Source organism: Chelonia mydas, chromosome 19, assembly GCF_015237465.2.
Source record: "Chelonia mydas isolate rCheMyd1 chromosome 19, rCheMyd1.pri.v2, whole genome shotgun sequence".
NCBI classification, from domain to species: Eukaryota; Metazoa; Chordata; order Testudines; family Cheloniidae; genus Chelonia; species Chelonia mydas.
Genome location: NC_051259.2, coordinates 11,264,110 through 11,284,669, shown reverse-complemented (window position 1 = coordinate 11,284,669; position 20,560 = coordinate 11,264,110). Strand labels below are relative to the sequence as shown.

Here is a 20,560-nt window from a genome sequence, read left to right as displayed (position 1 = left end):
TCCGGGGATGACAAAAAAGCCCTGTGTCCCAGCATGAGAGCGAGGGAGAACGAGACCGACAAAGCCGGCAGGGAGAGGTCCCGTCACCTGGGTAGGTATGGCGCAGACCTCCCCTGGCAGTCGAAAATCAGTGTCCTCCTGCATAATCAGATCAAGCCCTGCACTTCCAGCAGTCGCCGCCCTCATAGAGTCTATGGATTTTAAGGCAGAGGAACGGTTGTCTGAGTGGGAAACACCCCCGTTTGGCCCTGGGTTCGGGGGGTACCCGCTGCGCGGTTTCCCGACCCGCTACGACACTGATTAGCCCAGTGATAGCCCTTCCCACACTTGGGGCACTTCTTTGAGGGCCGAGCGGGTGCCTTTGATGAGCGGCACTCCCGCTGAAAGTGACCCTCCTTACCACAGCGGTAACAACGCTTCCCTGCCCTCCCGGTTTGTCTCAGGGCGGCAGCCAGAACTCCAGCCTTATGGGCTTGTGTGCCGATGTTCTGGCACGCCCGTAGCATGTCTGAGAGCTCTAAAACGCCAGAGACTTGCGCCGTCTGGAGAGCACGGCGGCAATCCTCATTCGCATTCTCAACCGCCAATTTTAACAGAATCTCCTGAGCGGCCACAGCATTATCCACCTGTCGGAGGATAGCCTCCTGCAATCTGTTGGTAAAATCCAGAAAGGACTCTGATGCACCCTGACGGATACTGACAAAGCTTTTTGTAGGTTTGCCTGAATCCGGGACCCTCCGGAAAGCATGCTGGGCGCAGGTGGAAATGATAGGGAAGAAGACCTGAGGGAGTTGGGTCTGCTGCTCAACGGTAGCAAACTGTCCCTCCCCTGCCAATTGCTCATAAATAACATTAACACCTGCTGCTCTATGAATCTGGGCCTGACGGTCCGCCTCCTGCCGATACTCACTGACCCAAATAACATACTGACTGGGTGACAACATCATGCGCAACAGCGCCTTCCAATCTTCAGGGATCAAGGAGTACCCACTACCTAGCCCTTCAATGAGACCACGCACAAACGTGCTAGTCAGACCGAACTCGCGAATCGCCTTCTTTACCTCTCTAACCACCGAGTAAGGCAATGTAACCCAGGTTCCCACCGGGTTGCCCTGGTCGTCATTCTGCCAGGTCACCGGACAAACTGAGACCAGCTCAGCCAGCTCCTCTGCTGTAAGATCTGAGCGAGTCTTCGCTGCGTGAACCATTTGTTGCACCAGCGAAAGCCTCTGAGCAGATGCAGACGACCCCGTGGGGGGCCCCGAAGCATGGGGTCCTAGGGGGGGAGGGTAATCACACACCGGCTCCGGCGGGGAAGGTAAGGGAGGCGGTGGTAAAAAAGGCACTGGGGGCGAAGCAGGGAGAGGGATGGCTGCAGGAGCCGACGGCGGTGGCGGAATTGGCAGCCCCTCTATTGGCGCGAGAGAAGGTTCTTCCGAGGCGACACACTGTGTTGCATCGGTAGGAGGGGGGGTGACTGCAGGAGCCGACGGGCGTGGCGAGATCACCAGCCTCGCGACGAAGGGCCTGTCCGAGGCGACACGCTGTATCGCATCGCGGCAGAGGTGCCAGGCATGTAAAGCCTGCACGGGCGCCCGAGGCTCTTCATGCAATGTCTGGCCCAACCGCTCCCAGTCCGCTAGCTTAAGGGTTCCGGCTTCAGGGTACCACGGGCACTGGGCACTCACCTCCTGTAACAGGAGAGTGAGTTCTCGAGTGGGGCAGACATGCTGTGCCTTACGCAGCAAATACTGTAGCTCAGTGCGATGTTGCACTTGCAAAGCAGAGAGGGAACTTCCCATACTTACCACAATGAAAAATACTCACCGGGATCCACGAAGTGGATGAGTGACGCGTCTGAAACCCTTGCCGGGCGAGGTGAGTGCTGAGGGCCCCACGTTTGGGCGCCAGTTGTGGCGGTTCAATGATGAGACAGAACACAGATTTATTCAAGCAAGCAAGCTGGTCAGCTGAAATGGGCTGCTGCCTGTCAGCTTTCCACCTTCTCTTTTATTATATTTCTCCCCCCTGCACATTACCTACTTTCACCGCAAAGGAATGCATGACATTGATTAATATTCTTGTTTTTCAGCCTCTATCTACTACAATCCTAATTCTCAGGCCTTAAGGCCAAGCCAAGGAAGCTTCCCACGATTACTGTCCTTTAATCAAGTTCCCAGGGTTCATATCTGGTCCTCGTCCTTGGACGGAGCAATGTGTTGCTCCTCACAACGGTCAGGGTGTGCCCTGACTGTTTGCAGGTGGATGGACCAAACATGGGCCCTTCACTCTTGCACCAGGGAAGAGTATAAAAATATTGCTCGGGCATGCAGGAGTGAAATCAGGAAGGCCAAATCACACCTGGACTTGCAGCTAGCATGAGATGTTAAGAAGGGTTTCTTCAGGTATGTTAGCAACAAGAAGAAAGTCAAGGAAAGCGTGGGCCCCTTACTGAATGAGGGAGGCAACCTAGTGACAGAGGATGTGGAAAAAGCTAATGTACTCAATGCTTTTTTTGCCTCTGTCTTCACGAACAAGGTCAGCTCCCAGACTACTGCACTGGGCAGCACAGCATGGGGAGGAGGTGACCAGCCCTCTGTGGAGAAAGAAGTGGTTCGGGACTATTTAGAAAAGCTGGACGAGCACAAGTCCATGGGGTCAGATGCGCTGCTTTCGAGAGTGCTAAAGGAGTTGGCGGATGTGATTGCAGAGCCATTGGCCATTATCTTTGAAAACTCATGGCGATTGGGGGAGGTCCCGGACAACTGGAAAAAGGCTAATGTAGTGCCCATCTTTAAAAAAGGGAAGGAGGAGGATCCTGGGAACTACAGGCCAGTCAGCCTCACCTCAGTCCCTGGAAAGATCATGGAGCAGGTCCTCAAGGAATCAATTCTGAAGCACTTAGAGGAGAGGAAAGTGATCGGGAACAGTCAGCATGGATTCACCAAGGGCAAGTCATGCCTGACTAATCTAATTGCCTTCTATGACGAGATAACTGGCTCTGTGGATGAAGGGAAAGCAGTGGACGTGTTGTTCCTTGACTTTAGCAAAGCTTTTGACATGGTCTCCCACAGTATTCTTGTCAGCAAGTTAAAGAAGTATGGGCTGGACGAATGGACGATAAGGTGGACAGAAAGCTGGCTAGACTGTCGGGCTCAACGGGTAGTGATCAATGGCTCCCTGTCTAGTTGGCAGCCGATATCAAGCGAAGTGCCCCAAGGTTCAGTCCTGGGGCCGGTTTTGTTCAATATCTTCATTAATGATCTGGAGGATGGTGTGGATTGCACCCTCTGCAAGTTTGCAAATGACACTAAACTGGGAGGAGAGGTAGATACGCTGGAGGGTAGGGATAGGATACAGAGGGACCTAGACAAATTGGAGGATTGGGCCAAAAGAAATCTGATGGGGTTCAAAAAGGACAAGTGCAGAGTCCTGCACTTAGGACGGAAGAATCCCATGCACCATTACAGACTAGGGACCGAATGGCTCGGCAGCAGTTCTGCAGAAAAGGACCTAGGGGTTACAGTGGATGAGAAGCTGGATATGAGTCAACAGTGTGCCCTTGTTGCCAAGAAGACCAATGGCATTTTGGGATGTATAAATAGGGGCATTGCCAGCAGATCAAGGGATGTGATTGTTCCCCTCTATTCGACATTGGTGAGGCCTCATCTGGAGTACTGTGTCCAGTTTTGGGCCCCATACTACAAGGATGTGGAAAAATTGGAAAACGTCCAGCGGAGAGCAACAAAAATGATTAGGGGAGTGGAACACATGACTTATGAGGAGAGGCTGAGGGAAATGAGATTGTTTAGTCTGCGGAAGAGAAGAATGAGGGGGGATTTGATAGCTGCTTTCAACTACCTGAAAGGGGGTTCCAAAGAGGATGGCTCTAGACTGTTCTCAGTGGTACCAGATGACAGAACAAGGAGTAATGGTCTCAAGTTGCAGTGGGGGAGGGTTAGGTTGGATATTAGGAAAAACTTTTTCACTAGGAGGGTGGTGAAGCACTGGAATGGGTTACCTAGGGAGGTGGTGGAATCTCCTTCCTTAAAAGTTTTTAAGGTCAGGCTTGACAAAGCCCTGGTTGGGATGATTTAGTTGGGGATTGGTCCTGCTTTGAGCAGGGGGTTGGAGTAGATGACCTCCTGAGGTCCCTTCCAACCCTGATATTCTATGATTCTATGATCTGGCAGAGAAAGGAGGCTCACGCTTGGTGATCAGAGAGGGACGTGGCCAAGCGGATGGGCTGGTGCAAGTTTCAGGAGGTTTTTAAAAACAAGGGGGATGAAGTGGATCTGGAGGGGCCAGGGGGAGCTAGCCAAGAAGTTTGGGGTGGGGGTGACTGAAGGAGGCAGACTGGAGCTTACAGAACAGTAATTCAGGGACATAATGGCAGCTTGGGCTGGATTTGCTTTTTTAGTGACCGGGGCTTGCTGGGAAGATTCGTGCTGTAGCCAACAGCTCCCAGCTTTGCCTGCCCCAGTGCTGCCGATACCCCCGCTGCACCGGACGGGGAGCGGAGATCACTGACACCCCAGCCCAGCAGCCACACGCCTGGCTGGCAGCTCATCCTGGGGGCCGCGGCGGAGCTGGCTTGCGACACCAGGCACTCTAGTCTCTCTGGTTCATGAGGAGCTCGTTGCTTTCCCCACGCTGCACTGGGCAGACTCTCCCTTGAAGCAGCCAGTTCAGAGCTGGGGTTGAGCAACTGGGAGGGCGGGGGGGGGGGGGGGGGAAATAAAAATATGTTTTTCCTTCCACCAGCAACGAGTTCAACCTTTCCGAGAAGCAGCACCAGAAATGTGTACAGAGACCAGGCACCCCGGGGGCTTTAGGAAGCATCATTAATCCATCACTTGAAAGCAGAAAGACACTACGGCCAAGGGGGAAGAAGGGCAGGGTTCACCCCTATAAGTGGCTAGGTATTTTTCTGACACCTGTTTAAAAATAAATGACTCCCCAGCTTCCCACCTGCCCTGCAGCGAGAAGTGCATTTCTTAAGCCCATTGATGGGCGGGGGCACCAGCGTTAGAAGCAGCCGTAGGTCAGACTGAAAGCGAAGCACCTGTCAAGGCGGGATTGGGTGCCTTCTCTCACGAGCACACGGGCACTGGACAAGCTCGTGGGTTGGGGAGGAAGTGGCATCTATTGGGTTAAAGCGCAGGGCAGCAAGCATTATCCAATTAGGTGCTAACACCGTCAGACCCAGACTGCAAACTCTGAGGGAGGGACCATCTTTGTTCTGGGTCTGTACAGCGCCGAGCGCAATGAAGTCCCGATCCATCACTGAGGCTCCTAGGCATTCCTGCAATACACAACCAACCTCAAAACACACAGGGCCCACACCTGCCTTTCTGCCATGCCAGGAGTCCTGACTCCCAAGCCCTGCCCTCACCTCTAGGGCACACTACTGCTCAACCCAGGGGCAAGTTTGGATAGGAATATTTCGTTCAGACCAGCTAGGAAAGGTGCTGCAGAAGGCTCGGTTTGTGGCAGAAGGAACTGGAACCGGGCCTGGTTCTCAGCTGCACGAACACAGATTGCACGGGAGAGTTAGAGGAGCCCTGGTACCCAGACAGCGCCATGATGGGCACCCTAAAGATACCCAAAGAAGAGAAAATATTGTTAGATGTATTATTCTGTGCTACAATTTAAAAATTCGTATTTGAAAAGCAGCTGCCCAGGGTAGTAAAACAAAGCCAACTGCTCTGGGTTAGTCTCCCAGCATTTCACAGGGCCCGAGAGACGCAGAAAAACATTCCAAATTAAACCAAGACATCTCTCCTCTTCAGCAATGAGCCACACTAGGGGTTATCAAAACTCGATTTATTCCAAATGTTAAAACTTTACAGTTTCCTGCCTCTCTTCCCCACTCACCCTGCAAAATATTTTTAAATTCTTTTTTTCTTAAAAAAAAAACAAAACAAAAAAAAACCAAAATTATTATATGAGCCATTGTACAATTTCCCTGTTCCCTCCTTGATATTGCTATAACTTAACATATAAAACAGTTCTTTGCAGAACCGCGGTTCTTATTCAAGGTGTTTGGAATGCAGCTGCAGAAGACAGAGTGGGAGAGGGGTAGATGGCCTAGCTAATTAGACACACACACAATCATCCAAAGTACTAAATCAGGCTGGTTACTTTGAGTGATCTAATGCATAGTTGGAATTGGTTTCTCTTCCTCCTCTTCAAGGCCTATGTAGCAAATTAAAACCCTAACTCGGGGGAGGGGAGGGCACAAAAGAGTACAAACAAAAAGCCAACAACAAAACCGTTCTCTTGCTGAAAGTCTCCAAAGCCGATGGATACAGGGAGTGAAGACCGGCCATTGCAATTCTAAAAGCAGGTGGACACAAGAGGGAGTTCAGCGATGTGAAACCATGCCTCTTCCTAGCTTTTGTCTGCATCCGCTAGGGAAATGGAACGATTTGACTAGACAAATGATTTGCTCAAAACTTCACGCACCTGCAGGGTTTAGTCTAAGACAATGTATTCAAATGCAAGCGTCCGGGGTTGCTCTTCGAAAGTGGTCTGATTTGCAAAGGTCTTGAACGCTCCCAACTTCCAAGGGAACTCCAGATCGCTCAGCATTTTGCAGCTAAAACCGAGGCCAGCTACTTAAGAACTTAAACAAGGATTTCAGAGACTGACTTCAGAGACTCCCGGCTGAGGAGTTGGGCCTGAGTCACAGTTCAGGTGACATTAGAAAACCTCCCAGGAGAGACCAGAACACTTCCTCCCACCCATCTGCCCTACACCCCTCCCCAGGTTAGATCCTCTGCCTCCGGACCTTACGCTGCTCTGAGAGGCACGTCCGCTGTGATCACACCGGCTAGCAAATCATGCAAGCAGAGGGAAGGAGCTGGGGGACGGATGGCCGGCCTCGGATATCTACAGTAAAAAGAGACTCGGCCAACAGATACATAAAAGTGACTCAAATCACACGAGGCCCGCGGGAGAGCGCTAAGGAAATGGGAGGAGGGGAAGACAGGGACTGGGGAATTTGGCTTTCGGGTGCTGTGGCCTTAAAAAGTTTGAGACACCCAAGTCCTGTTGCGTATAAAGGGGAATGCCAGCGTGGCTGGGCCCGGAATTGTTTAAAACGGTGGGGAACCCACTTTGCCATCACGCTGGTAAATCAGCTTCGGGGGTGACCAAGCGGGGAGGAGGAGGAAAAGGAGGAGGAGGAAGTGAGCCCTGAATACACCAGCAAAGCCGCACGCTTCCAGAGGGGAAAGGTGTCTCTGAAAAGCCACACTCCAGCCATGCAGACTCTGCCCCTGGGATTAGAGTAAGAGGCAGCTGGTGTCAGTTGGGGGGCTTCCCCCCACAACTCTGTAGACAAATCAGAAGGTCTCAGGAAACTACCAGAGGCCAGTCTCCCAAACCCCACCCCTGAGCCACTCGGAGGTGGGGGGGCGTCCCCAGCATTACTGCTGCACAATGCTTCGTCATCAACTCTGCTCCTTTTCTCTGACCAGCAAGACGGTGTGCTGCCCCCCACTGGACACAGACAGGACGACACGATTCTCCAGCTGCTTGCCAGTCATCTCCACGGGGCTCCAGACGTCCTCCTCTTCCCCTGTGCCCAGCTGGTAGTTGGTGCCCATGCCCCAAGCAAACGCTCGCCCTGAAGACAGACAAGGACAGGCGCTGATTGCCCACCCAACGCTGGAGGCCGTGCTGCGTGCCCGTAGCACGGACAGATCCGAGCGGGTTCCTGGGGCGAGGAGGGGAAGTGGCTTTCGAACCCAGCACTTGGGCGCGGGCAGAGCGTTAGCTTCCTGTGAGCACTCGTGTTGCCAGGACTCGGCCCCGCGGATGCTGCAGGGAACGGCGAGGCCGAGACTCCAGATTAATACTGGCTTTTCTTCACACGAAGGCTCCATTCAGAAAGGGTAACTAAATGAACCAGAGGTGGTTTCATATGTGGTTAATCAATTGCTGGGGGGATCCAACAGGCGGCTTGGAGCCACTTCTAACACCCAGTGCGCATGTCCAGTTTCCCCACTGACCCTTTATAAACAGCGCCTTCACAGAAAGATATTTTTGCAGCCTTTGCCCAGCTCGAACTGCGTGCAAACGGCATGCAGCGCCAGGGTGCCCGCCACCCACCACCAGGGGCTGTTCTGCAGGGGAACTGGGTTAGTAACAGGATATGGAGTCTTTCCCCTCTAGGTCGGTGGTTCTAATCCAGGCCAGGCAGGGACAGGGTTGTTATTAACCTTGTTGGCTGACGGCTGGGGAGCCGGGGGTACGTAGCAATTCGACTGTCTCAGTCTCGGCTCCCCGCATACTGGTGTCTATCCTGCAAAGATCTGCCTCGTCCACCCTCAGCACGATGGGTCAGGATTGCGTGGGTCTCCCCCCCCCCCCACTTCTCCCGGGGGTCTGTGGATCAAGGCTCGGGCTCAGCGGGCGGGTGGGAAAGCCCATAGCTTCCCTGGCTTGAGGATTTTAGCCTGGGGGGCTGTCACAGCCCATCGCTGCTTGCCAGCCAGGTAGGGACAGGTATTAGCTGCATTCCTGGCATCCGAACGGAGGCGCTAACTGACTAGGCTCCATAGTCGCGTGTTACTCACAGAGCCACCCCCACCCCCTCCACTTACCTTCCTGGGTAACAGCATAGCCAACAGACGCCCCGCAGGCGATGGAGGAGACGCTTGGCAGCTCCGGGATGGGGGTGGGCATGCTCTTCTCTTCTGCCCCTTCTCCAAGCCCTAACCGGCCGTACTCTGCCCTGCCCAGGCTGTAGGCTTTCCCTGGCACAGGCGGGACAGGCAAAAGACACATTACTCCTCGGGAGCCAAGACCACCCCGGATGCATAGAATTTACATCACTTGGGTACCTACCTCGGTCACCCCACATACGTCTGGCCCCCTGCCAGTCAGATCTGGCTAATCTCAGCCATTATTCCTTCCCCGAATTGCCCCGTGTGGAACCCCGCAGCCTGCAGACCGCTCCAGGCCAGCAGCGTGCAAACTGAGCCATGGTGAGAGGACACAAGATGGAGACCGACACCCGCTTAGATGCCAGGGTCCAAAGCCAAGAAGTTGCTCCTGATTCCCGTATTTGCTCAGCCCTGTCCCACCCCCACTGCCTGCTACAGAGAGATGAGCTGCGTTCTCGGGACATGTGCAACCGGAGTTAGGAGGAGGACTTCAGTCTTTGCTTGCGCTGAACCTGGTCTTTTGGGGAAGGCCAAGGGCATGAAGCACTTGGGGGGGAGGGGGGGTGGGAGAAGGGTCTGTGTGTCTGTATGGGCCTCACAAGCCCCCCATCAAGCTTCTTGCTCTCTGACACACAGATCCAGCCAAGCCAAGGCCCTCCTGCACTAGGAGCAGTTACTTATTTCTGGTTATTAGCAGCATCCATGAGCCTTTTGTGATTCTGTACGTAATGCAATCAACGTTGGGACTGCAGCATGGTGTCCTCTCATTTACCAGAGAGGTAGCGCGGTCTAGTGGATAGTGCACTGAACTGGCACTCTGGAGACCCGGGCTCTATTCCTGGTGACCTGGGCAAGTCCCCCCCACCCCCTCCATCCCTCAGTTTACCCACCTGTAAAATTGGGATAAGGACACTGACCTCCTTTGTAAAGCACTTGAGAGCTACGGGTGAAAAGTGTGACAGAAAAGCCAGGTGTGATTCCCACAACCTTGCTAGGCAAGAGACCGAAAAGTCCCCTTCACCATGGACTATGCTGAACATCCCAGCGGCAGCCACAACCCACGTACCCGCTCAGCACAGAGCTGCCCACGACCTCATGAATGCCAAGGATCTTAGGCTCAACCGTCACCCCAATCCCAGTGCCCTGGCGCTGGGAGACAGCGGCCCAAAACCAAAGAACTGCGGACCCCTGCCCCCCTTTGGTCCACAAGCAGCTGCCCCACTCACCTTCCGAGTCCATGCACACCGTGTGGTGCTGGCCGCCCGAAAACCCCACCCAGGACTTGGTGGAGTTCTTGAAGGATGTCAGATTCTGGGGAGCAAAGCAGGGCTCGGTGTCCTGCGTCCCTGCAAGGGGGGACAACGAAAGCCAAGGAAGTCAGAGACAGGTGAGCAGACGCCCCGCCCGCAGCCGGCAGGTCACCCCCAAGCCCGCTGCAGGAGAACGGACGCACTACACCACGAGACTTAATCCACGGTGCTTAGCCTGGACGGGGACCATCAGGAGACAATCCAAGAATGTCCCACCTGTTCTGTATCCTGCAGCTGTTATTAAATGCACAGGCCCTGTGCCATGCAAAACCTCTGCTAAAACCAGTGGGCTTTTAGGGTACACCTGGGAGGAAGGGGGTGCTTGACAAGAGCCTGGTACAGTAAGAAATCCCCAGAGAGAGTCACCTGCATTGCTTCCAAATACGTGCTCCTGGAGGTCCGAGGAGCTGAGAGCATCGGTGCCCAGATATGGGAACAGGCCCCATGTGGAGTTAGCAGCGCCGGAAGGAGCCTTCTCATCTACCCCAACTGTGCCATGAAGCCCGGCTTCCTACCATGTCAGGGAGCAGGATGCAAGCAGGCCCCTTGCTTTAATGGCACCTTTCTTCTGCCACCAGGACCGACCACGCACGGACGGGACAGAGCATTTAGCAGGGCACAGGACCTACCAATGCTGCGGGAGGGCCCGGCCTTGAACATCTTCTCGCAGTGAATTCAATGGTTGCCGTGGGACAGCCCGAAAATTCAGCACTTTCTCAATGGACAGGTCCCTCTGAGGCGAGAAAGACCACCCAGCCCCTCTGCGGTCAGGGGCAGGGACACAGCCCACAGGGGAGCTATTAAAGATCCCAGCAGCCTGGCCACACCCGGACACTTTGGAAAGCGTTACACAAAGCCAGAGCAGTGGGCGCGCCCGGCTTGCTGGGGCCCAGCTAGATAGTTTGGCGTTTTCCTTCATTAGCCAATTACGCTCGACTCAATGCTTGAACAGCGGGGGCAGAGAGGAAGGCTGGTCCGTGGTCAAGGCGCTGGATGGGGCTCAGGAGGCCTGGATTCTTTCCCCAGCTCTGCTACACACTCCCATGCGTGACCTTGGGCAAGTCACTTTGTCTCTCTGCACCCCACTTCCCCCTCGGTGAGACATCACTCCCTTTCTCCCCTCCGCCCCAGGCGTCTACCTGGAGATTCTCTCACTGTGCACACGTACAGCGCCTAGCGCGGAACACAGACAACACCTCACCCAGCTGGTGGTAGTTCGAGAGGCCGAAGCCGTAAACATGGCCCTCCTGGGTGACAGCAAAGGTGAAGTACGCCCCGCAGAAGGCGTCCTGGAAGCGCACCCGGCCCTTGCCACTTCTCCCCTTGAGAGGAACACGCTGAGGCACGAGCAGTCGTTCTACATGGGAGACGAGAGAGCAGACTGCAGCAAGGAGAGCCAGGGACAGGTGCCCTCCCCACAGACACATCTGGGGGCGGGGGGGGGGGACGACAAGCCTGGCTGGCCTTTCAAGTGCTTCAGTCAGTCAAGCACAGTGTCACTCCAAGCTGGACAGTGCCCCCTCTTGGGGCCTTAGTCTCCTGGTGCTCTGTGGGGTGGAAGTCCCCCCACAGGCTCATCCGTCAGCACCCAGCCCTCCTTTGCCCCACACCAGGGATCTGGAGACTGAACAACTCAAGCCGCTTGTCTAAAAAGAAACTTGGTAGCCCTCGCGGAGCCAGCAGGGGCTGCCCAATACCCTCTCCTCGCCGACAGAGGAGTCAGCTGGTATAAGAGAGACTTGCCCACGTGTACTGCCCTCCGGCAGCGCTGCAAACCCACCCCCCTGCCTCTGATCTATCCTGTTTCATTGCCACCAAAGAGTCACTCAGCCAGCCCCCAGCAGGACAGGGCTGCCATCGAACCAGCTCATCTCCCCAGCTCGGGGCCGAGCGTTTCCACCTGTTACGGGGGGGGTGTAGCTCCCAGGGCAGGAGGAATCATCACCAACAGCATGTGCCAGGGAGCTTAGCTCCGGCAAAAGCAGCCAGCTTGGCACCCTGGAGACTGCAGTCCAGCCAGCTTCTGCGCCTCCCTACTCAGCGAGCCCATGTCCCAGCCTGGCTCGGGGAGGACATCAGTGTCTATAACCCCCCTAGCCCGTAGTGTCCTAGCAGGCACTGGCTCAAGGGGCCCCACCAGCACGTATCCCCCTCGCGGCATCAAGAGCAACTCACGTAAGCCTTTCCTTCCTCCCCGGTTGGCAAAGAGCTCCGGCACCCTTCCCAGCTGGCCCTGCTCGCCACAGCCACATGTGTACAGGTCCCCGTCCACGGTCAGCAGGACTAAGTGATCGTTCCCTGCGGGGACGGAGAGAGGGCTAGCACCAGCCTTGGGACACCGATCCCCGTGCTGCGTGCCCGCCCCTGGTACCCCTCCCCGGGGCCAGCAGCACGGCTGGGTAACACTGGGAGATTGCCGGAGAACAAGCCTCGCACGTCAAGTCCCACGCTAAAGCCTTGAGCGTTGAAGTCCCACGTTAAAGCGTACCAAGTATGAACTTGGTAAGAGCCCCAGGAGTTTTACGCCCTGCACTAACCCTGGACCAGCAAGAGGACAGTTTCTATTGGCATCTAATGCTAATTCCCTGCGTTATTTGCTCCCTTACCAACCCCAAGCACCAAGCCACCTCCCCCATCTGACCCCAACCCACACATGGACATCAGCTGAGTCCTAACCACCCCCAAAACGGTGGCACAGGAAACAGTACGACTAGAGTCACTGATGACTCCCCATCTACACCGTGGAAAAGTCCCTTACCTGCCCTACCTCAGTTTCCCCACCCACGAGAGGGACAATACTCCTACTCCGCAAGGATTCGTTAGTTCACATTTGCAAAGTGCTTGCAGAGAGACTGCACCGAGAACCTATTATTATTAACGGCCAGTCCGGGGTAGGACAGGCGGCGCGCACTGGGCTGGCGGAGGGGAGGGAACAGCCTTCTGCAGCTGGTAGAAAAAGATCAACTAACCCGGTTTATTCTGGGCCTGATTTTGTCACGGCTGCTGGAGCAGGGTTAGCGGCTTGTCCATCAGCCTGAGTCACCTGCGCACCGAGCCCTCGCTCACCTGAGACTATTTTAAGGACAGGCACATCTAGCTGCAGTGGTACGGGAAGGGCACTCTTCTTCATGGGCTCCAGCAAACCGATGACTCCATTGTTATCCTGGACGGAGAGAGAGACGTTTAGTGGCAAAGCCCGGGAAGATGCAGCAGAGCTCCCCGAGCCGGCACAGCTCGCATACCCGGAAAGAGCCCCAGAGGAAGACCCTGCCGTCCTCCGTCAGCGCTGCTGTGTGACTATCGCCGGCAGACACCTGCACCACCTTCTCCTGCAGCTCCACCAGCCCCGGGGTGGTCTCTGAGCCCTCCTCGGAGGTGTCGCGTCCCAGGGCACCTTCGTCGTTGCAGCCAAAGGAGTAGATCTGGAAATGGAAACATCTCACGGTGGGAAAGGGGCCCAGAGCAAGGAGGACAAAGCCAGTGCAGGAGAACCCACCTGGCTCTAATGACCACACGCGTAGGGCAGCTGGCAGGGAGCTCAGCCGCCAGCTCCCAGCCGAGGGGGATGCGTTAGTCTCAGAAGCCGCAGTTGGAGGGTGAGGGAGGTCGCCCCTTTCATCTCAAAGCACTTTAAAAGTTAGAGGCTTACAAGGTCAAGGAAACAGTCACTGCTGGCGGGAGGAAGTCGACACGCCGCAGCGTACTGGTGAGGAAGGGGGAACTCTGGGCAAGGACTCGGGGCAAGCGCCCCCTCTCCTGGAAGGTATTAGGAGACCTTTAATGTCCCTGCTGGGCAGAAAGACCATGTGGTTTCCAAGATCTCACACAAGAGGATCTGCCTGGGGAGCAGAGACAACTCTCTCTTGATGCTCTCTGAACCCGAGGACTAGATGACCTCCTGAGGTCCCTTCCAACCCTGATATTCTATGATCACAGAGCTGTCCCATGGCGCTGCTTACCACCAGGCCAGATACAGCACAATGTTAACAGCTGGAGTCGTACAGCGGCAGGTTCCCCCTGCACGGTTCATTTCAAACCCAGGAATTTTACCAACTACAGCTCCCTCGCTGCACGCCACAATCTGCTGCTCAGAGCGAGGGACCCCAGGACAGCCCCCTCCCGACACTCTAAGCGTCCAGGTTCTGACCAGAAGCTATGGAAGGTCAGAAGGCTGCAGAGTGAGATCACGGTAACGTGCTGGCCCTTTAATCAGAGAGACTCTGGAGCAAGGAACCTGTTTGGGGGGGAGGTTCCAAAGGGTTTTGACCCATTGCACAAGAACAGTAATTAAGACTGCGCTTTCAGTCCAACATCTCAGTCAATCTGCTCAACGAGTCACCCAAATGAGCGCCCCCTCCCCCCATTCGATTTCATGTCCTCACTCCTTTCCCGCGATCAGACTCGGATAAAGGTGCCGCAGACTCACTTTGCCCGTCTCGCTAAGGCAGACGGTGTGCATCCCCCCTGCTTCTGCCTGGACGATCTTCTCGGGCAGCTGCACCAGGGCTGGCCTCTTCCGTTCCATCACATCCTCTCCCAGGCCCAGCTGCCCGACGTCCCCCTGTCCCAGTGTCAGCACCAGTCCAGGCTCTGTCCGGTGTGATGAATGGCAGACTGGAGCACAGGAGACAGAGGGGGAAAACACTTGATAAGCGAGAGGCCAGATTCACGCTCATGCAATATCACGGCAGTCAAGACGTCCTTCCCAAAGCTCCCAGAACAAGGGGCTGGCTCAGCAACAGACAGCTATCGTGCTGGCCTTCCCATTGCAACCTGCGCTGAGCTCATGAGACCGACAGTCCCTCGCACGAACCCCACGGGAGGGTTCATATTTAAGCAGCAGCATGTCTGGACTCCTGGGGTTCTCCTGCATCTGACTCACCGAAAGACCTTGGGCAAGTCAGCCCACGCCCTGCCTTGCTTCAGAGTCACCATCCATACAATGGGAATACAATTCCCCCTCCTCAAAGAAGGGTGGAAGGATTCAGAGCAAGCTGCTTGCAGATCCTTGGGGGGCAGGGGCTCTAGAAGTGCTTGGCGTCTTTGTTATTTAGTCCAGAGTTTCTCAACCTCTTCGGGCTGGCCACAGCTTATCCTACATCAACATTTTGACACAACTCTCCCCCCCTGCTTACATCTACTATTAAAGCAAGAGTCAAAAGAAAGCCCTAGCAATGTGAAGCCTGTATCGTTTCTTGGCGTGTGAAGGAGGTGTCGACAGAGAAGACTTGACTTTGAAGAGAAAGGCTGCGTGGGGAGTGAAATTATCTTTGCGCTGGATTGTAATTTAGTCTATCGCATGCCTGAATGCAATAAAAAAATAAAAGCCGTTCACATGTGGTTGGAGTGAGGAGTAAAGAAACCTGTCGCTTTGGGGCAGCATCACCCAGCGTTCTCGGAGGTCCTCAGTGTCCTCCACACAAACTGAACTAACCCACTCAAAAGCAACATAACCTCTAATCGCAGCCTCCCAAGGCACAGCCAGAAGACCCTTCTCGTCCACAGAAACCTCCCAAGCATGAATTGAAAATGGGACCTTTTAAAAAAAAAAAAAAAAATTAAAGTCTCCCGGCGTAAAGCAGAATTGCAAAGCACGAACTGCACCCTCGCCATCTTCCCCTGTTGTTAACCGCACGCACAGTACAAACCAGAAGACAACCCAAGGTGTGCAGGGAGTCAAGCTCCGGGAAAAGGGCAATTTGCAGTACTGCACGCTTCTGGAAGATGCCATTTCTGATGCTGACCGGCAGCGAACACCCATTGAATGATAGGAAGCAATCAGAACCAGAAAAACTGCAGAACCGGGAGAGGAAAAGTCACTTTGGCCTTGTTCCCGATGGGATTTGCTCTAGTTGCAGCCATTGGTGTCCAGCAAAATGACACAGCTGCATCTGTTCAAACTCTAGTGTAGACAGACAAAGCCACGATCTACATCCATGGAGCAGTGATCCGGGTTCCACACGGGGATAAACTGTACTGGCGCATATTGTGGCTTGAAAATGTCTACACTAGAGGTCGAACCAGTGCGGACACAGCGATGGCTGAAATTCTGGGCAAATCCTCACTGTAGACAAGGCCAAGAATTGTCAGACTGGATCAGACCTGTGGTCCATCTAGTCCAGCACCCTGTCTCTCACACCAGCCAGCCTCAATGTTTCAGAGGAAGGTGCAAAACCCTGAAAAGAGCCACTTTACCTTTAATCTTCTTCCTCTCGGGAGACCCTTCTTCTGGTGTCGGGCTCTTCTTTGCAGCACGCTTTCCCGGCATATTGCTATAGAGCTAAACAATTGAAAACACTCCACATTAAGACATGCACTAACCCAGAGTCTGGGAGAAAAGCAGGAAAATTGCACAGCACAAGCTTTTGAAGGGACACTGTCAAGTTCTCCCCAGTCCTCTCTTTGCTAAATCACTGACACTGGAGTTTTGCAAGAGGCCTCTGGGAGATGAAAGTGAAGTGGGAGCTGGGTGTCTAATTACCTTAGCCCACTGTGAAAATCCCACTGTTACACTAAAACCACCTGGAATTTTTAGAATCTAATTTACTTTTCTCCATTCTACCCACTAATCCATCTCGGATGCAATTGTGAATTCCCAGAAAGTCAAAGCCCCCAACTGTTTCATGGCTCTATTTCCCAGAAACACTGCTTTCCGGTCCCTTGCTACAGGAGAGGTCAGAGACAATTAGTCCTTAGTCCTAAAAATACCCATTAGCCCATTACAACAGTCCGTGACTTGTGAAATATCGACATCTGAAAGCGTAAGAGGAGGAAGACGATGTTAAAGAAACAAACAGCCCGCTACTTCAAGAGTCTACTTCTGCTTTCTAGAATCATATTTTTTGTTATAATTTTATGGCCTGATCCTACAACCCTATCTAAAATGAGTGCAATCAGTGGTTCTCAACCAGAGGTCCGGGGCCCCCTGGGGGGCCAAGAGAAGGTTTCTGGGGGTCCGCCAAAATGAATCAGAGAGCAGGGCCAGCATTAGATTCACTGGGGCCCAGGGCAGGAAGCCAAAGCCTAAACAACTTAGCTTTGGTGGGGCCCCCTGTACCGTGGGGCTCTAGGCAACTGCCGTGCTTGATAAGCCCTAACACCAGTCCTGGTTTTTAATCTACTGGATATGCAGAAAAACTCTTGTGGCACAGGTGGGCTGTGGCGTTTTTGTAGCATGTTGGGGGGGGCCTCGGCCCAAAAAAGGTTGACAACCCCTGAGTGCGATAAGACACACACAAGCAAGGGCTGTAAGAGGGAATCACTGGACTTTAACACCTTAACAAAAGCTTAAAGTGACACTTCAGGATTTTAGGCCCAACATTTAGGGTGCATTTGATGAGTTTTCCAAAACTGTATTTTTACAAATTTTCACAAAAATATTTGCTTAAAGAGGCCCAGGCAGAGCTGACACCTCAAACATTAGTTCAATCCTTGAGGGGGCCATTTGGGGCAAAAATTGGGGATTGGTCCTGCTTTGAGCAGGGGGTTGGACTAGATGATCTCCTGAGGTCCCTTCCAACCCTGATATTCTATGATTCTATGATTGCAGTATTGTGCTAGCAGTAAGAAACTGACTAGAAATTCAAGTGAAAGTGGTTAGTCAGTTTTCATTGCCCAAGTTAAGCAAAAGGTAGAATGTAAACAATGAATAAAGGGGGAAAAGGAGATTCCGTTTTTCCAGTATTCTCGGTTTTAACAAAGTAAGATGTTATTAGAAATACAGGTGAAAAATAGAAGGTTTCAGTAATATAATCATTTTATGCTGCATCCCCTTTCATGTTTGTAAAGCGTTTTGAGACCCCCAAGTACAAGGTTATATGTGCAAAGCGATATCCTCCAAGACACCGGCATCGCAATACAATACAGCACAATTTTAGCTCACTTGGTGTCCTCCATGTAAAATTTGTTCTCAATTTTACTAACCTGGCTATACGAGTTCCACGCACCACAAAAATCATGCCACCCACTGCTGAAATGCAGCTATACCTGGGGTGGAGCGTGGCCATAATGCTTTCTCCACAGTGACCAACATTTGAAAAAAATTGCACAAAAGGAAAGAGGTTCAGATGAGATAGGGAGAAATGCCGGAGTAATCCAAGCTTCAAAGGTGCAACCAGAAAGCGCAATGCAATGTGCAAACCCCTCCGAGCTTTGCCCACATGCAGCGTCATTGCTGGGTGACACCCTTAGGAGCAGGCGGGCGAGGCAGTGTCTTTTCCTGCACCTCACACACCTTGTCTGGCCAATATCCTGGGATCGACAAGGCCACAACAACCACCCCGCATCCAGCCCTGACAGCGCCACCCAGAGAATTACACGCCCCCCCCCCCCCGTCCCAACCTGCAAACCCCCCCCAGGAATTAAGGGCCTGATGGCCCCTCCCCCCCCCGCACGCTCCCCTCTGCAGGGAGCCAGGACAGGTCGGCGCCCACTAGTCCCCCGCGCGCGGCCCCGCACGCTGGCAAGGCGCGCGAGCTGCCCCCCCGCTGCCCCGGGGTTTGAAATTCCCGCGCTGGCCCGGGCCCTGCCTGTCGCACGCTGCCGCAGCGCCGCGCCGGAGGACGGGGGGAGGGGGCTGCGCGAGCGGCTCCCGGGGAACGTTCGGCGCGCGGCCGGGGGTGGGGGGCGCGCGCGCGGGCTGACACTCGGCGTTCCACGCGTGGAACCTTCGCACACAGCCGCGCGGCGGCCACGTGGGGCCGGCCCAGGCCTCGGCCCCCCACCGGGGAGGGGGAGCCTGAGACCCAGGGGGCGGGGATCGGTGCATCCCCCAGCCCGGAGCCTCGCTTCCACCCTGGCTACCCCGGGGCGGGGGGGGGAGCGGGAAGCGGCACCGGGGCTCTCACCTCCCTGCTGCTCCGCCACCCCGGCTGGCCCGCTCGGTCCTCTGCGCGCCCCCCCACCCCCCTGCAGCCGGAGCATGCGCGAGGAGAGCCCCAGCGCCTGCCGGCCTCCTGGGCGAGCGACAGAAATTGGTGCTAGCGACCCCTGCTGGCCACTGCGCGGGAAAGCCGCGGGGAGGGAGCTAGAAACCCCAGGAGGGGGGGAGAAGTCGCGGTGAATTGGGGCCAGGGCAGGGGGGCCGTGCGTGGTGCAAGGCGCGCGCTAACGGGCCCGGTCCTGCGCGCGCTCACCCCCGGCTGCAGCGTTGGGGGCCGGAGGCAATGTCAGTGGGACTCCTCGGCGTAGGCAGCTTTGCAGGGTCTGGCGGTGTGTGCCCCCAATTCTGCAACTGGACCGGCAGACGGACCTCGCTGGAGACCCGCAGACAGACCCGAAGATCCGCCCCAGCGGCGGGAGCTGCCTTGTGCAGATGCAATTGCAGCAGCGCGCAAATTCTGCGCACACGCTTAACTTTAGGCTCCAGCCCCTGAACTCCACGGGACTCATCGCACACATGGCATGAAGGACGTGCCCAAGTGCTTACAGGGTGCACTGGGCACGTAACCAGTAACCACACCTCTACTGCAAAGAACGGACATTATTCAAAGGCCTATACTTTAAGAATTCAATTTTTGCGCCCTTGTTTTGCTTGTCAGATGTTTACCATTCTGTAACTTCTAATCAATGCCGTTTGCCCAAGCCCAACGCCGCAGTCCCCAGGGCCCAAACACTGAAAAGGGACATCTCTTTTTCCTTTTTTTAAATTGGAAGCATTTACATTATTTTTATCATTCACAGAAATATGTAGAAATATGAACTAGTCCGCAAAACTGCCTTCTCTTGGCCCCAGTTTACTAAGAGGAGATTGGGCTATGGCGAGGTTAGGTGGTGTCCCAACTCCGCTGTTAATGGCAGATCCATGAGGCAACTCCTGTTTCCTAACTCAGTGTTTTGTTCACTAGACCCGACTGCTTCCTTTGAGGCAAGAATGGAGTGTCTTACTATACTAATGCATTGTTTACACACTACAGGTTTGCAATGCCTGTGACTATCTATGCTTTAGGTTGGCTACAAGCAGCAATTATGATCGGCAGGCTTTAGGGTTGACTCAGTTGCTTCTTTTAGGACAAGTTCCTGTTCATTTGTTGCTTACAGATGACACAAGGGGAACAGCATGTTTCCTTCCCTCTCCACACCATATGCAGAGCACACACTTATCCTTCGTAGCTCAGGAAGGCACACATGTAACTTTCCTTGCATAATGGGTGCCCTGTGTAACATCTTGCTGTGACAGTCACTCACATTAAAAAGTCATCTCCTTTACTATCCTGGTGCAAGACAAACTATAACCCCTCCCCTGCACTGAGATCTTACAGCATAAAAATGGCATCTTTGAGGAAATCACAGCAATTTGGCTTATCATAGCCCATTTCTTTCCTAATCCTGTATAACAGTATTTTTCTGTCCGGATGGGGAAGAGGAAAGATGTGAAACAATTAGTGTAAGCATTTATTTCACAAGTGTTTGCGGTAAACTGTTCCCCAGTTTTTGTGGCACAGCCTTACACTCCCCACAGCAAGCATTGCAATTGCCGGGCGAGTTCCCTTAAGGCTGTAAAATGTAGACCTGCACTGACGGCTTTTGTATGGAGTGGACTGATGCCTAGTGCTCAGAGTTGAAAACCACTCGGTC

General features: G+C 54.2%; 1 protein-coding gene across 3 annotated transcripts; it reads right to left on the bottom strand.

Annotated features, from left to right (window-relative positions):
* Window positions 1-5,811: 5,811 nt before the first annotated feature.
* On the bottom strand, window positions 5,812-18,962 carry RCC1 (regulator of chromosome condensation 1). 3 transcript variants are annotated; one of them, XM_037881891.2, is made up of 10 exons: window positions 18,832-18,962; window positions 16,181-16,265; window positions 14,412-14,599; window positions 13,228-13,407; window positions 13,052-13,148; window positions 12,161-12,283; window positions 11,187-11,342; window positions 9,902-10,021; window positions 8,613-8,765; window positions 5,812-7,633 (listed from the first exon to the last, which is right to left on the bottom strand). In XM_037881891.2, the coding sequence occupies exons 2-10, from the start codon at window positions 16,251-16,253 to the stop codon at window positions 7,458-7,460; spliced, it is 1,266 nt and encodes a 421-aa protein (XP_037737819.1). In that variant the 5' UTR covers window positions 16,254-16,265; window positions 18,832-18,962; the 3' UTR covers window positions 5,812-7,457. The 3 variants fall into 3 exon arrangements, with proteins under 3 accessions (XP_037737819.1, XP_043387904.1, XP_043387905.1); XM_043531969.1 differs by lacking the exon at window positions 18,832-18,962 and adding an exon at window positions 17,909-18,252; XM_043531970.1 differs by lacking the exons at window positions 13,228-13,407; window positions 18,832-18,962.
* Between the last annotated feature and the right edge of the window lie 1,598 nt (window positions 18,963-20,560).

Bases quoted from the DNA above. Each gene is read 5' to 3' on its own strand.
- RCC1 (XM_037881891.2), bottom strand. From the start codon at position 16,253: ATGCCGGGAAAGCGTGCTGCAAAGAAGAGCCCGACACCAGAAGAAGGG. The intron at 13,149-13,227 runs GTATGCGAGCTG...CTCTCCGTCCAG, and splicing joins TCCTCTGGGGCTCTTTCCGG to GATAACAATGGAGTCATCGG. The intron at 10,022-11,186 runs GTGAGGTGTTGT...CCCCCCTTGCAG, and splicing joins CTCGAACTACCACCAGCTGG to GGACGCAGGACACCGAGCCC.